This window comes from Coregonus lavaretus (assembly GCF_964263955.1).
Source record: "Coregonus lavaretus genome assembly, chromosome: 10".
NCBI lineage: Eukaryota > Metazoa > Chordata > Actinopteri > Salmoniformes > Salmonidae > Coregonus > Coregonus lavaretus.
The window spans coordinates 9,468,494-9,485,003 of NC_139997.1; the positions used below are offsets into that span (position 1 = coordinate 9,468,494).

Consider the following 16,510-nt stretch of genomic DNA (forward strand, 5'->3'; position numbering starts at 1 on the left):
GGGTGGTTGAGTGGGGTTTGTAGAATAGGTCCCTCATGTCAAACACATGACAGTAATCCCATTAAAATGCAAGAATTCTTCCTCTGCTAATCATGTTCATGTTATGGAAAAATGTGCAAGGAGTTTTCCAACTTCAGTTGAAAGACATTGGGAGAAAGACATCTCTCTGTTGGCTTAACCTGGGTTCAAATAATATTTTGAAATATTTAAAATATGGAGAGTTTGGCTTTAGCCTTACTGGAGTACCAGATTGGCGGGATTTGCCCTTTTGGGACTTTTCTATTGGCTCCATTACAACAGAAAATCTTACTCAAGCACAGTGTAGGTATTTGAAATGATTTCAAATACTATTTGAACCCAGGTCTGGGTTTAACAAAAGAGAGAGGACTAGTCCAGGACTTATTCAGACTAGACTGGTGGGGATCTGGGGAGTGACTTCCAGTCCCAGATCTCTTTGTACTCTACAAAATGACAATTCCCATGAGAGTCAGAGTCAGACTGGGTATTAAGTAGAACCTGCATGGGAGTTCAAAGCAGGCAAGTACATGCTGAGAAGAAACATTAAAGCAGAACTCAACCCATGTACGGAACAGAGAGCTCAACAGAGGACTAGAGGATAAACTAATGAAATAGGTCTGCTTGACAAGGTTCATAATGGCATTGATACTTTTCATTTTTGCGAGACAAGACAGATTTCTAAGACAAAATAATTTGCATTTTGATTGATTCAACACCCTAATAGCTAAAAGCAATCAAGAATTGCCAAAAATCGAGATGATTGCCTTGACAAAAAAGTGATTTTAGGGGGAGCATTACTACAACTAACAACAAAGGATATTCAGCTATACCAAACACTAAATATGCCAAATAACCAGTGCTTATGAAAAGACTTCCTTTGACACCTCATAGAATTCCATCCCTGGTCTCCAACACAGAGGACCTGATGACTGTGAGATAAAAAAAAGTTGGCCAGGAACTGACTGTTTGTACCCACGAGCCACCGCCACTTCAAATATTTATTTGATTCTGTCAAAGTGGTGGGCTGAACAATGGGAACTTTGACAATTGGGGAACGTGAATTCGCTTGTTTAAGAGCTTTAGCACTGCAGTCTCCTGTCCCGAGCGGGCTGTTGATTTGACAAAGTCCTGTTTTGTATTTCTTTCCTCTGCCAGAGTGGGCTTCCTGCAGGAGGTCAGATTCAACTGATGGTGACCCCCCCTTTTCCTATGAGGGGCTCTGAGCCGGGCATGCCACGAGCCACTAGACCCACCCTCCTCAACTCCTCTGCCCGCCACACGCAGGCAGGCCCTGCCTTGTGCCACTCCATCCCCTCTCGACCCCTTCCTCATCCCTGTTTCGTCCCATCCATCCCGCTGCACATCGCCCAGGTCAGGACCACCGCTGTCGGACGCTTCCTGCATGAGCCACCGGTACAGACCAGAGATCACATCTCAGGGGATCTCTACAGAATCGGCCCTCTGACAACAATTGAGTTTCCCTTTTCGGGAGAGGGGGGCAGGAGAGGATAGGAATGTAGCCATCACAGTAATGTCTCCTTTGTTAAAGACATCTTCTGAATTCAATGGGCTCAATCTCATCTGTGAATTGGTTTTACAGAGGACGGAGAGGCTGTTTTACAGAGGACGGAGAGGCTGTTTTTTTGAGGATGGAGAGGCTGTTTTATATAGGATGGAGGCTGTGAGAAAAATGTCCAGAATATCCAGCTACTGTATGTCCTCACTATGCTTAAGACTGCTGATAAAATTACAATAATATGGAATAGTGTGCCATTTGGGACTGAACCCCAGAGGAGTAGTGTTTCCCTGTCAGCAACAGGGGCTCTGGTAAACAGTAGTGCACTATCAAGGAAATAGGGTGCTAATTTGGATGCACCCTCTGTATTCCTGGCGGCAAACAGGCAGCCCTACCTCTCCCCCTGCCAAGGACCTCTCAGACTCCACACTGACATCAGCCCAAAGACTCCATACTGCACTGATATCAGACCTCTCAGACCCCATTCTGCACTGACATCAGCCCAAAGACTCCATACTGCACTGACAGCCAACCCCATTCTGCACTGACATCAGACCTCTCAGATCCCATACTGCACTGACATCAGCCCAAAGACTCCATACTGCACTGACATCAGACCCCATTCTGCACTGACATCAGACCCCATTCTGCACTGACATCAGACCCCATTCTGCACTGACATCAGACTCCACACTGCACTAACAGAACTCTGACTCTACGTATTTACACCTTTATAACCCTTTATAATATAAAAACATAAGGAATCACTAAACAGACAAAGGCCTCATCATTGTTAACACTTTAGTGAAGAGTACACTACAGGTCAGAGTGACATGCTGAGTTTCCTGTGGGGACAATAAAGTTGAATTGAGAACCTTTAGGCCATTTAAAGTCCCCTTCAGTATTGTTCCAATACTCGTTAGACAGTTTTCCTTTGTCTGACAGTGTGTGGATATTGGCACAACAGCCTTCTCTCTCTATGACTCTGGGGTTACGTCCCAAATGGCACCCTAGGGCTCTGGTCAAAAGTAGTGCACTATATAGGGAATAGGGTGCCATTTGGGATGCACCCTGTCTTTGAAGTGGCCCCATCAGTCTTCCCAGGACCATCCTCCAGGTCTCAGGGAGAGAGTGAGCAGGGAGAACAGGAGGAAACTGGACTGTGCCCACAGGTACTGACCCTGAACCCAACAATACAGTTGATGATGACTACACTCCAGGACACAGTTCCTGTCTGCAAAATCATAACTTAATCAATGATCTCCTACAGTTTGTAGAAAATACATTTTATGGTGTCTTTTGAACCAAATTCAAAAATACAACACATTTCAGCTGAACATTCCCATAAAAACCGATGTGCGGTACAATATTCTAACTACCAGACAGGCGATTTCTAAACAAGTTCAATATTCAGTATTTATTTCACAACAATAAAACACATAAGTAGCTTTTAGTTCATTCATTAACATTTCTACAATATAGGGACAGCAGAGGTGTACGATGGCTGGTGCACAAAGACGTCCCTTCCTGTCCAACGAGGTCTGATGACGGTGGGTGTGCTGTACTGGACAAGACAGCAGGCATGATGGGATAGGCTCTGGAGGACTGCATTCTGGTGTAGGGTGAAGTTGTCCCTAGTTTGCATTCTGGTGTAGGGTGAAGTTGTCCCTAGGACTGCATTCTGGTGTAGGGTGAAGTTGTCCCCCCCCCCCCCCCCCCCCCCCCTCCTCCTAATGGTTAAGGTTAGGATTGGGGCAGGGAAGCTGACCCTTTACCAGCTCCAGAAGAAGAGTCGGCTGCCGTGCTTGGCTGGCTGCAGCTGGCCCTCGATCACAGGGTTGGGCTCTGGCCGGGGCCTCGAGTGGTAAGCATTCTCAGGAAGGGGACGAGTGGTGTCCACCTTTGTCACCTGAAGAGAAACATGAGCCGAAACATTAAATAAATCCAAAGAGAAGAGGAGACAGGGAGCAAGCAGACCGGTTCGTAGGTCTATACTAAGAACACAAGTGAATGTTTTGCTTGTAAAAGAGAAAGCATATTAGGTTCAATGAAGATCTGTGTCAACAGGCTTAATGTGAGTAAGTACTGTTTACCTAGCATTTGCACCGTTAATGGAGGACTGAGAGGCAAAGGGAGAAAACCAACCCGCAGACAAGCGGGTAGTATAGGTAAGAGAATGGGAGCGGGTTATGCACCATAACATCAGGAGCTGGACAAAATGAAAGTCCAATACATAGAATCACTGTTTTGTTGTTCCCAAACATAATCTTATAATTGAATCACCTAAAGCTTTATTTTAGTATGTGAATAAAAGCACCTCCTCCCAGCTACCCACTCCACTGAGGCTAGGAAACACTGTCACCACCGATAAATCTACAATAATCGAGAATTTCAATTAGCATTTTGCTACGGCTGGCCGGCCATGCTTTCCACCTGGCTACCCCTACCCCGGCCACCAGCTCTGCACCCTCAGCTGCAACTTGCCCATGCCGCCCCCGCTTCTCCTTCACCCAAATTCAGATAGCTGATGTCCTGAAAGAGCTGCAAAATCTGGACCCCTACAAATCAGCTGGGCTAGACAATCTGGACCCTTTCTTTCTAAAATTAGCTGCCGAAATTGTCGCAACCCCTATTACTAGCCTGTTCAACCTCTTTCGTATCGTCTGAGATCCCCGGAGATTGGAATGCTGCCGTGGTCATCCCCCTCTTCAAAGGGGGTGACACTCTAGATCCAAACTGTTACAGACCTATATCCATCCTGCCCTGCCTTTCGAAAGTTTTTGAAAGCCAAGTTAACAAACAGTTCACGGACCACTTCGAATCCCACCGTACCTTCTCCGCTATGCAATCTGGTTTCCGAGCTGGTCATGGGTGCACCTCAGCCATGCTCAAGGTCCTAAACGATATTATAACCGCGATTGAGAAAAGACAGTACTGTGCAGCCGTCTTCATCGACCTGGCCAAGGCTTTTGACTCTGTCAATCACCGCATTCTTATTGGCAGACTAAATAGCCTTGGTTTCTCAACTGACTGCCTCGCCTGGTTCACCAACTACTTTTCAGATAGAGTTCAATGTGTCAAATCGGAGGGCCTGTTGTCTGGACCTCTGGCAGTCTCTATGGGGGTACCACAGGGTTCAATTCTCGGGCCGACTCTATTCTCTGTGTATATCAATGATGTTGCTCTTGCTGCTGGTGACTCTCAGATCCACCTCTACGCAGACGACACCATTTTGTATACATCTGGCCCTTCATTGGACACTGTTAACAAACCTCCAAACAAGATCCAATGGCATACAACACTCCTTCCGTGGCCTCCAACTGCTCTTAAACACTAGTAAAACTAAATGCATGCTCTTCAATCGAACGCTGCTTGCACCCGCCCGCCTGACTAGAATCACTACTCTCGGTGGGTCTGACTTAGAATATGTGGACAACTACAAATACCTAGGTGTCTGGTTAGACCGTAAACTCTCCTTCCAGACTCACATTAAGCATCTCCAATCCAAAGTTAAATCTAGAATCGGCTTCCTATTTCGCAACAAAGCCTCCTTCACTCATGCTGCCAAACATGCCCTCGTAAAACTGACTATCCTACCCGAACCATGACTTCGGCGATGTAATTTACAAAATAGCTTCCAACACTCAACTCAGCAAATTGGATATAGTCTATCACAGTGCCATCCGTTGTCACCAAAGCCCCATATACTACCCACCATTGTGACCTGTACGCTCTCGTTGGCTGGCCCTCACTACATATTCGTCGCCAAACCCACTGGCTCCAGGTCATCTATAAATCACTTCTAGGCAAATCCCCGCCTTATCTTAGCTCATTGGTCACCATAGCAACACCCACCCGTAGTATGCGCTCCAGCAGGTATATCTCACTGGTCATCCCCAAAGCCAACACCTCCTTTGGCCGCCATTCCTTCCAGTTCTCTGCTGCAAATGACTGGAACGAACTACAAAAATCTCTGAAGCTGGAGACACTTATCTCCCTCATTAACTTTAAGCATCAGTTGTCAGAGCAGCTTACCGATCACTGCACCTGTACACAGCCCATCTGTAATTAGGCCACCCAACTACCTCATCCCCATATTGTTATTTATTTTGCTCATTTGCACCCCAGTATCTCTATTTGCACATCTATCACTTGCTGTTTTTAAATCGCACTGCTTTGCTTTATCTTGGCCAGGTGGCAGTTGTAAATGAGAACTTGTTCTCAACTGGCTTACCTGGTTAAATAAAGGTGAAATAAAATAAATAAAAATGTCTGGGAGGTTCCGTGTGGCTCAGTTGGTAGAGCATGATGCTTGTAACGCCAGGGTTGTGGGTTCCGATTCCCACGGGGGACCGGTACAAAGAAAAAGTATATGTATGTATGTGTCCACAAAATGTGTGGACTCACTGCTGAAAGTCGCTCTGGATAAGAGCATATGCTAAATGAGCCGACTCTTCCTTCTGGTAATAGTTTAAAGGACCTCACCTTGGACAGTTCTCCCAGGTTGGGTCTCTCCCAGCCCAGCTTGTCCTGCACACAACTGTCAAAGGCCTGCTGCTGTTGGCGGCAGTGACGCAGCTCTGCCAGGTTGGAGTAGTCCAGGCAGGTCCAGTACTCTGTGAAGGACTCAGCACAGCTCCCCTTTATCTGCCTGGAGGAAACATCTGATTAGGACACGTTGTTTTCTAAGGTGACAGTTAAGACAGAATCACTTCCCCAGGCATCTATTTACTTACTTAAGCCCTCGGTTCTTTTAAGGAGCATAGGCTGTTGACGAATGTCCCCCATCTCACTCAGGCAACTGAAGTGAGTTCTAAATGTATCACTTTCCAAACATGCTGGACAAGAGTTCGCTTTCTTACGGTCAAATTAACACTTGAGTACATACTACATAATATTATGATCCTTGATCCCAATTTTTTTTATTACAAAACATTATCCAGTCCAGATCCATGTACTACTATCTAGCTAGCCCTATGTTTATTGACATTTGTAATGTGGGTAAGGTACCACTTCAGATAGGTGTAGGACCTCCAAAAGCATAAATAACCAGGTGTAATTACAAGTTTGCCAAAACCTTGTACCATTACAATAATGCTGTGTTTTACCATTCTCAGTAACCCTGTTTACATCTGGGAGCAGAACTGTTTATTAGTTCCTGATTTGGAAGTGGTTTTATTTGTGGACCTTACAGAGCAAGCCTGCATGTCAAACCCTGCCCAATTCAGGGACAGATACCAGTCACTGCAGAGGTATGTGCCTGTGTGTCCGGCATCAATAGGTGTTATAATTGCACAGCGGCCTTCTGTAAACACAGCCGCCCGCCATGCCCCACAGTGAGACAACCCATGAAAACCACATGCCATGGCCGTCTCAGTCACCAGATCTCAACCCAATTGAACACTTATGGGAGATTCTGGAGCGGCGCCTGAGATAGCGTTTTCCACCACCATCAACAAAACACCAAATTATGGAATTTCTTGTGGAGGAATGGTGTCGCATCCCTCCACGAGTTCCATTAAAGCTGCTCTGGCTCGATGTGGCCCAACGCCCTATTAAGACACTATGTTGGCGTTTCCTTTATTTTGTCAGTTACCTGTATATCCCATGTCTGACAGACAGACAGTATATAGTTAGCCTACCACTCTATTGACTCGTTAGTCAGTTGCAGAACAGAAGTGGAAAGGAAAACATGTGCTTTAGGTTTAACCTAAATTGAAATATCTTCACCCTGTTGTAAAGGCAATATCAAAACACCCAGGTTGAGGCTTTCATCGGCTGAAAACTGTTGACAAGACGATGAATCAAAATGGCAGACAGCGAAGTTCAGTAAAGGCTGCTGGATGTGGATCAGCCGTTTCATACAGTAGACATACAGCAGAATCCTGACAAGGCTTGACATCTTTTCAATTTCTGTTGTAAAAACACATGCAGGCTGAAAATCTTATACAGTGCATTCGGAAAGTATTCAGACTAATTTACTTTTTCCACATTTTGTTTTACGTTACAGCCTTGTTCTAAAATTGATTAAATTATTTATTTTTCATCAGCAATCTACACACAATACCCCATAATGACTAAGCGAAAACAGGTTTTTAGAATTTTTTGCAAATGTATAAAACAGAAATACCTTATTTACCTAAGTATTCAGACCCTTTGCTATGAGACTCGAAATTGAGCTCAGGTGCATCCTGTTTCCATTGATTATCCTTGAGATGTTTCTACAACTTGATTGGACTCCACCTGTGGTAAATTCAATTGATTGGACATGATTTGGAAAGGCACACACCTGTCTATATAAAAGGTCCCACAGTTGACAGTGCATGTCAGAGCAAAAACCAAGCCATGAGGTCGAAGGAATTCTCCGTAGAGCTCAGAGACAGGATTGTGTCGAGGCACCAAAACATTTCTGCAGCATTGAAGGTCCAAGAACACAGTGGCCTCCATCATTCTTAAATGGAAGAAGTTTGGAACCACCAAGACTCTTCCTAGAACTGGCCGCCCGGCCAAACTGAGCAATCGGGGGAGAAGGGCCTTGGTCAGGGAGGTGACTAAGAACCCAATGGTCACTCTGACAGAGCTCCAGATTCCCTCTGTGGAGATGGGAGAACCTTCCAGAAGGACAACCATCTCTGCAGCACTCCCACCAATCAGACCTTTATGGTAGAGTGGCCAGACGGAAGCCATTCCTCAGTAAAAAAAGGCACATGACAGCCCGCTTGGAGTTTGCCAAAAGGCACCGAAAGGACTCTCAGACCTTGAGAATCAAGATTCTCTGATCTGATGAAACCAAGATTTAACTCTTTGGCCTGAATTCCAAGCGTCACATCTGGAGGAAACCTGGCACCATCCCTACGGTGAAGCATGGTGGTGGCAGCATCATGCTGCTGGGATGTTTTTCAGCGTCAGGGACTGGGAGACTAGTCAGGATCGAGGGAAAGATGAACGGAGCAAACTACAGAGAGATCCTTGATGAAAATCTACTCAGGACCTCAGACTGGGGCGAAGGTTCACCTTCCAACAGGACAATGACCCTAAGCACACAGCCAAGATAACGCATGAATGGCTTCGGGACGAGTCTCTGAATGTCCTTGACATCCAACCTGACAGAGCTTGAGAGGATCTGCAGAGAAGAATGGGAGAAACTCCCCAAATACAGGTGTGCCAAGTTTGTAGCGTCATACCCAAGAAAACCCGAGGCTGTAATCGCTGCCAAAAGGTGCTTCAACAAAGTACTGAGTAAAGGGTCTGAATCCTTATGTAAATGTCATATTTCAGTTCTTTTTATTTATAATACATATGCAAAAATTTCTAAAAACCTGTTTTTGCTTTGTCATTATGAGGGGAAGCAATACTTTTATCCATTTTAGAACTAGGCTGTAACGTAATTTTTTGGGGGAAAAAGTCAAGAGGTCTGAATAATTTCAGAATGCACTGTATCATGTAATCACAACCATCACTGGTCCTTAATGACGCTAAAACAGCTTTAAAGTTGCTGAAGTAAAACAGACCAACCTTTTTCATTTGGGTGTTTAATAGTCAGTCAACACTATGATTACCTACCTGAAGAAGTTAAGTGCACACTCGTTGACTTTCCTCCCTTCGTTCAGACACTTCCTAGGGTCCTTCTCCTCCCAGCGACAGAGCATGAACTCCTTGTTGGCCTTGTCACACTGTGAGCCATAGTGGTGGGCAGCTCCTTTCAGCACTGCAGAAGACACACTGATCTACACAGGCAGAATGAGACACTATTCAGACACTATTCAACACAGACACACATACTGTATATAGACACGTATATAGCCTACTTCAATATCAAACATTAAACAGCCTAATCTCTAATATAATACGAAAGATAAAAAGCAATGGTGAACATTGTCAGCTATGCCATCTTTGAAATAAAACTAACTTTTTGGGAGCATAAATCTGGTTTACTGGTATTTGGAGTGGGGAGATCAGTTAAAGTACATCACTGTTTTTGATATTGGCGATCAGAAGGGCAACAGTTCCTATTTCTTACAGACCTAATTTTATTCAGTTCAAAACTAATTGTTCCGAATGCAAATAACATTATATTGACGTATTTAGACACGCCCCAAAGACCAACTGAAGTTGCCCTGCAAATGCACTCAAGGACAGGCTGAATATCATAACAGATTGACGGCTAGTCAGAAATACATTTTGATGTGAGCCAACTTGAGGGAGGGGAATTCAATGAAACCAGGTAGCTAGCTAGCTAGAACGCATAAAATAACGCATTAAATCACTTCCCATGATAATATAGCTAGCAAGCTTGCTAGGTAGGGACCTTGCATTGTAGGGTATCACGACATGGTTTTTAGTAAAAGCTGTAGTTAGCTATGTCCCAAACAGAGACTGCTGTACATAAATTAAAAACTAGCTACCTAGTTAACGTTTGCTAGTTAACTTTTTACTCCCAGATCTCAGCAAGTAGTTGGCGTTATCACTATCTATGCAATACTTTGCAATCAACACGGAACCTAGCAACCTTGTTCGAAAACCAGTATTTAACAAGCTTGCAACCTTGTTCGAAAGCCAGTATTTAGCAAGCTTGCTAGCTAACAGCAGCCTGCTATGCTGGCTTGCTATGCTAGCTACAATTGGATTGCAGCTGATAGCTAGCTAGCATTGCTAACCAGATTGTTTCTCAACGTCATGATTCGTTCTTACCTCCTCAACATTCAAGTCATTCAAAGTGGGAACCTCCACCGAACCCGGCATGGTTCGACTTCTGTCAGATGAATCAAAATGAAAGACTAATGTAATAAACTCAAGGTACTCGTCTAGCTACAGGACGAGGCAGCACAAGGAAGGTCAGTGAGTGCATTCTTCTTCTTCTTCTGTGGATTTTATGGCGGACTACATCCAAAAGTTGTATTGCCGCCACCAACTGGACGGTTTGAAATCACAAAATATATCAAATAAAAAATAAATCCAAACTGACTTACTCCACCCTAATAAAAATAGTATATTGCCAAAACAAACAAAACTCCCATATCTTCCTTCTTTTAGTTCTCCATATCTCTCTTCTCAGGCTCTAGGACCTGAGAGAGTGATACGTCTTTTGCCAATATTCCATGTAACAAAATAAATCCATACATAATAGGGAAACTAACTAAATCCACCCAAATAAAATAGTACATTGACAAAACAAAACTCACGTCTTCCTTCTTTTAAATCTCCATATCTCCCTTCTCAGTCTCTAGGGCCTGAGATGGTGGTACGGCTTTTGACAATATTCCATGTAACTCTTTTGCCGAGAAATCTTTCAGCCCCAGGAACCGTTCCGATGCAACCACAATGATTTCTATCTTCCTAGATATTTTCTCCACCTTGGCAGTGCCATTAACCGCTGCTGCATTGGAAATGCTCTGTACAACTCTAACTTTGGCCACCTCACTTTCTTTCACCCTTGTTGGACATTCAATGGACTACAAAAGGAAAACCAGCCACGTCGCCGACACAGACGTCTCGCTTCCAGACAAGCTAAACACCTTCTTCACCCGCTTTGAGGATAACACAGTGCCACTGACGAGGCCCACTACCAAGGACTGTGGCCTCTCCTTCTCCATGGCCAACATGATTAAGACATTTAAGCCTGTTAACCCCCGCAAGGCTGCCAGCCTAGACAGCATCCCTAGCCGCGTCCTCAGAGCATGCGCAGACCAGCTGGCTGGTGTGTCTATGGACATATTCAATCTCTCCCTTTCCCAGTCTGCTGTTCCCACATGCTTCAAGATGGCCACCATTGTTCCTGTACCCAATAACGCAAAGGTAACTGAACTAAATGACTATCGCCCTGTAGCACTCACCTCTGTCATCATGAAGTGCTTTGAGAGACTAGTCAAGGATCATATCACCTCTACCTTACCTGTCACCCTAGACCCACTTCAATTTGCTTACCGCCCCAATAGATCCACAGACAATGCAATTGCCATCACACTGCACACTGCCCTATTCCATCTGGACAAGAGGAATACCTATGTAAGAATGCTGTTTATTGACTATAGCTCAGCATTCAACACCATATTACCCTCCAAGCTCATCATCAAGCTCGAAGCCCTGGGTCTGAACCCTGCCCTGTGCAACTGGGTCCTGGACTTCCTGACGGGCCGCCCCCAGGTGGTGAAGGTAGGAAACAACATCTCCACTTTGCTGATCCTCAACACTGGGGCCCCACAAGGGTGCGTGCTCAGCCCCCTCCTGTACTCCCTGTTCACCCATGACTGCGTGGCCAAGCACGCCTCCAACTCAATCATCAAGTTTGCAGACGACACAACAGTAGTAGGCTTGATTACCAACAATGACGAGACCGCCTACAGGGAGGAAGTGAGGGCTCTGGGAGTGTGGTGCCAGGAAAATAACCTCTCACTCAACGTCAACAAAACAAAGGAGATGATCGTAGACTTCAGGAAATAGCAGAGGGTGCACCCCCCAATCCACATCGACGGGACCACAGTGGAGAAGGTAGAAAGCTTCAAGTTCCTTGAAGGATCCGAGGACGGATTGCTGGACTTTGTATCCAAAGGATGCAACAGGTTGTCAAATGTGATCCTGATACTGGGATGGAAATAGCATCATTAAACCTTATTATTAACCCTGTCTTACCTTAGCTCACTGGTCACCATAGCAACACCCACCCGTAGTCTGCGCTCCAGCAGGTATATCTCACTGGTCATCCCCAAAGCCAACACCTCCTTTGGCCGCCATTCCTTCCATTTCTCTGCTGCCAATGACTGGAACGAACTGCAAAAATCTCTGAAGCTGGAGACTCTTATCTCCCTCACAAAATTTAAGCGTCAGTTGTCAGAGCAGCTTACCGATCACTGCACCTGTACACAGCCATTCTGAAATTAGCCCACCCAACTACCTCATCCCCATATTGTTATTTATTTTGCTAATTTGCACCCCAGTATCTCTATTTGCACATCATCTTTTGCACATCTATCATTCCAGTGTTAATACGAAATTGTAACTATTTTGCACTATGGCCTATTTATTGCCTTACCTCCATAACTTACTACATTCGCACACACTGTATATATATTTTCTGTTGTATTTTTGACTTTATGTTTTGTTTACCCCATATGTAACTCTGTGTTGTTGTTTTTATCGCACTGCTTTGCTTTATCTTGGCCAGGTCGCAGTTGTAAATGAGAACTTGTTCTCAACTGGCTTACCTGGTTAAATAAAGGTTAAATAAAATTAAATAAAATAAAATTAGTGATAAGCTGACCATTAGACGTGAATCTGTCTTCACCGTGGCTGAGGCAAGGGATCTGGTCAGGGACTTGATAGAGGAACCGATTGCCCATGCTAGCCTTACTCGAAATGTAGTGATCAGTGTTGGTGTTCTGTTGGCGGGCAATTGGCCCAACGAAGTCAGGGTAGTGGCAGATAATGACGGGAATGTGACTTTCACTGCACAGAGGTGGGCCCTGTGGATGGATGCCATTCTCAACCAAAATGCTCATTCCTCTGGGGCCAACACGCTAACCCCGGATCGTGCAGCCGGATGTTGGAGAATTGCACCCATGGCTGTTTCATGGCCTTTTAGATATGGATATGACAAGCGGAGCACCAACCGCTGCAGTCTCCCGTGACGTAGTGGAAACTCTTGCCCTAATAATGGTTCAACAACCTGCAGCTACACGGACCATTCAGCAATCCTCAACCTGATGGTGTTGGCTATCACAATCCTGACGTCTGGAGGATCTATCACTCCGGCTAAGCTCAGGAGGACCCTGAATCAAGCAAGCAGGGAGATGGGTGTTGAGGAGATAGCCTTACCAGAGACAATGTGCTCAAGGGGTGGGACTTCCTGGCACGAGTTTGGACAGGCCAACAGACTGGGCAGGATTTCCACCAACTGTACCATGATGTAGGTGCCACTGTGGGTCAAGTCTCAATGAGGCTGAGGATCATGTGCGAGGGAACAACCGCAACACGGCTTACCCTAACCTGTTTTATCTGGGGATTCAGCTGCTGATTCAAGCTGGCGGGGTGAGGTCCTTGCGCACCTACCAGGGATTTGAAACCATGACAATCTCAGAGAGAGCCACTTGGGACCAATGGATCCAAGCTTATCTGGCTGCTTGTTAGCCAAAACTCGACTTGAAGTTTAGTTTTCCTTCAAGTCGAAACGGTCCTATGCCAATATGTTTTCACCGCGATGACAGACAAGGGATATGGCTTGAAAACGTATCTCAATTCAGGGATGGAAGGTTTTGCTGTACTCCTAATTATCCCATTATCCAAGCCACAAAATACTGCTAGTTTTCAATTAGATTGAAATACTGCTAGTTTTCAATGAACCTGCCTTTTTCGTTACCATGCTAGCGAATGCTAAAGCAGCCTATTGGATTCCACAAGACTTCCGGCAGCTACTCCCCAACGCTATGCATCGCATTTTCATGGAATCCAATGGGCTTCTTTAGCATTAGCTAGCCTAGCATGTTGACGGAAAAGGCAGCTGAATTAAAAACTAGCAGACCGCTTTGACTTGAAGGAAGATAGTTTATTCTCTTGGCCAAATGTTATATTCATAAATGCAAATGCTGTGGGATTTTATTTATTTATTATTGAGCTTCTACAATTGTATAAATTCCAGACATTTGTGAAACATTAAAAAATATGTATACACTGAACAAAAATATAAACGCAACATGTAAAATGTTGATCCCATGTTTCATGAGCTGAAATAAAAGATCCCAGAAATGTTCCATATGCACAAAAAGCTTACTTCTCTCAAATGTTGTGGAGAAATTTAATTACATCCCTGTTAGTGAGCATTTCTCCTTTGCCAAGATAATCCATACACCTGACAGGTGTGGCACATCAAGAAGCTGGTTAAACAGCATGATAATTACACAGGTGCAGCTTGTGCTTGGGACAATAAAAGGCCACATTAAAATGTGCAGTTTTGTCACACAACACAATGCCACAGATGTCTCAAATTTTGAGGGAGCGTGCAATTGGCATGCTGACTGCAGGAATGTCCACCAAAGCTGTTGCCAGATAATTTAATGTTAATTTCTCTACCAAAAGCTGCCTCCAACGTAGTTTTTGAGAATTTGGCAGTACGTCCAACTGGCCTCACAACTGCAGACCATGTGTAACCACACCAGCCCAGGACCTCCACATCCAGCTTCTTCACCTGCGGAATCGTGTGAGTGGGGGTGGGTTACTGAGAAGTATTTATGTCTGTAATAAAGCCCTTTTGTGGGTAAAACTCATTCTGATTGGCTGGGCCTGGCTCCCCAGTGGGTGGGCCTGGCTCCCAAGTGGGTGAGCCTATGCCCTCCCAGGCCTACCCATGGCTGTTCCCATTCCAAGTCATGTGAAATCCAAAGATTAGGGCCTATTGAATTTATTTCAATTGACTGATTTCCTTATATGAACTGTAACTCAGTAAAATTGTTGAAATTGTTGCATGTTGCGTTTCTATTTTTGTTCAGGATAGTTCGTTTACAATATGAAGCCACTGGAGATTACCTTTAATCTTTTGTGTACACAGTGCCTTAAATCTACTCAGATGGTACATTACATGGTGCTATAAAGTTGATGAAACCCACGGGTGATAACTGGTAGAGTAGTTATTCCTACACAGAAACTATAGTTAGCGTTTACGGCGTAATAAATGTTTGTGTTGTACTGTGCATGTAGCCTCACGTTTTATTCAATGATGTATATAAACCCTGGATTGCTGATGCTGTGTGTTGGCTAATGAGAGGCTTTGAAGCTACCAGCCGCCATATAGAGCCCCACAGTGGACGTGTCATAATATCCATAAAACCTAGCGGTCAAACAAGGAAATGGTTCCAATCATTTTTCCACCATTCATTTTTCCCATCAGAGATTTTAGAAACACTTAAAATAAGGGCAGTGTATTGTGTAGGCTTACCCTAGCGTGACATTTTGATAACCGTGTAAATCTCTCTCGGACAAGGTGACTTTTATCAATATATTCGGTTCTATTACGCTCAGATTTGAAAATGCTAATTAGCATCAAAGTAGACATCATGCAAGACTACAAATCCCTGCAAGCTCCTGCACGTCATCTTTCGCTAACACCTTTGCTAACAGGTATTGTGTCAATTTTAAACTTGCCCAAGACAGTTCAGAGAATTGTCAATTTAAGTAAATTTAGCCAATTTATGAATTACTAAATTTAGTTAACATTAGATAGTTAATCCAGAGATTCTTACCTTTGCCTCGATTCGGCAGTCTCATCCAGAGTATCGTGGAAATTGTAGTTATGTATGATAGCCACATTAGCAGCTAACTAGCATTTCATTTTTAGGGGTAAATACAGGCAAATATATTTATAAAAGTCACCTTGTCCGAGAGAGATTTACACGGTTATCAAAACATCACGCCAGGGGAAGCCTACACGAAACAAAACCCTTTTTTAAAGTGTTTCTAAAATCCCCTATGGGACAAATGAATGGTGGAAAAACGTTTTCCCTTTTTGACCACTAGGTTTTATGGGTATTATGACTCATACTGTGGTACTCTGTTGGTACTCCTCAGAAGGAGCAGTCCTCCATAGGAATGAATGGAATCCTACAGTAATTAAATAAATTGTTTAAATTACATGTATTTAAGTATGTACAGTATTTGTTGTAGTGGAGGTAGTAACATTAGTACTTTCTAAAAATGATACTTTAAGGAAAATCAAGATTTTTAGAAAGTACTAATGTATATATAAATTGTTTGTGTGTGTGTGTTCAGTTCACATAATATAATTAAAAAGTATGCATTAAGGTAAATGTGTCAAACTCATTCCACGGAGGGCCAAGTGTCTTCAGGTTTTCACTCCTGCCTTGTACGTGATTGATGAATTATGGTCACTAATTAGTAAGGAACTCCCCTCACCTGGTTGTCTAGGTCTTAATTTAATGGAAAAACCAAAAACCAGCAGACACTAGGCCCTCCATGGAATGAGTTTGACAC

The 16,510-nt window shown here is 44.1% G+C and overlaps 1 protein-coding gene across 1 annotated transcript; it reads right to left on the reverse strand.

The window, feature by feature from the left end:
* Positions 1 to 2,936: 2,936 nt before the first annotated feature.
* Positions 2,937 to 10,397, reverse strand: LOC311136042 (NADH dehydrogenase [ubiquinone] 1 alpha subcomplex subunit 8-like). Its single transcript, XM_084170107.1, has 4 exons — positions 10,226 to 10,397; positions 9,098 to 9,261; positions 6,020 to 6,185; positions 2,937 to 3,443 (listed from the first exon to the last, which is right to left on the reverse strand). Exons 1-4 carry the CDS (start codon positions 10,274 to 10,276, stop codon positions 3,306 to 3,308), a joined length of 519 nt encoding a protein of 172 aa, XP_084026233.1. The 5' UTR covers positions 10,277 to 10,397; the 3' UTR covers positions 2,937 to 3,305.
* Positions 10,398 to 16,510: the final 6,113 nt, after the last annotated feature.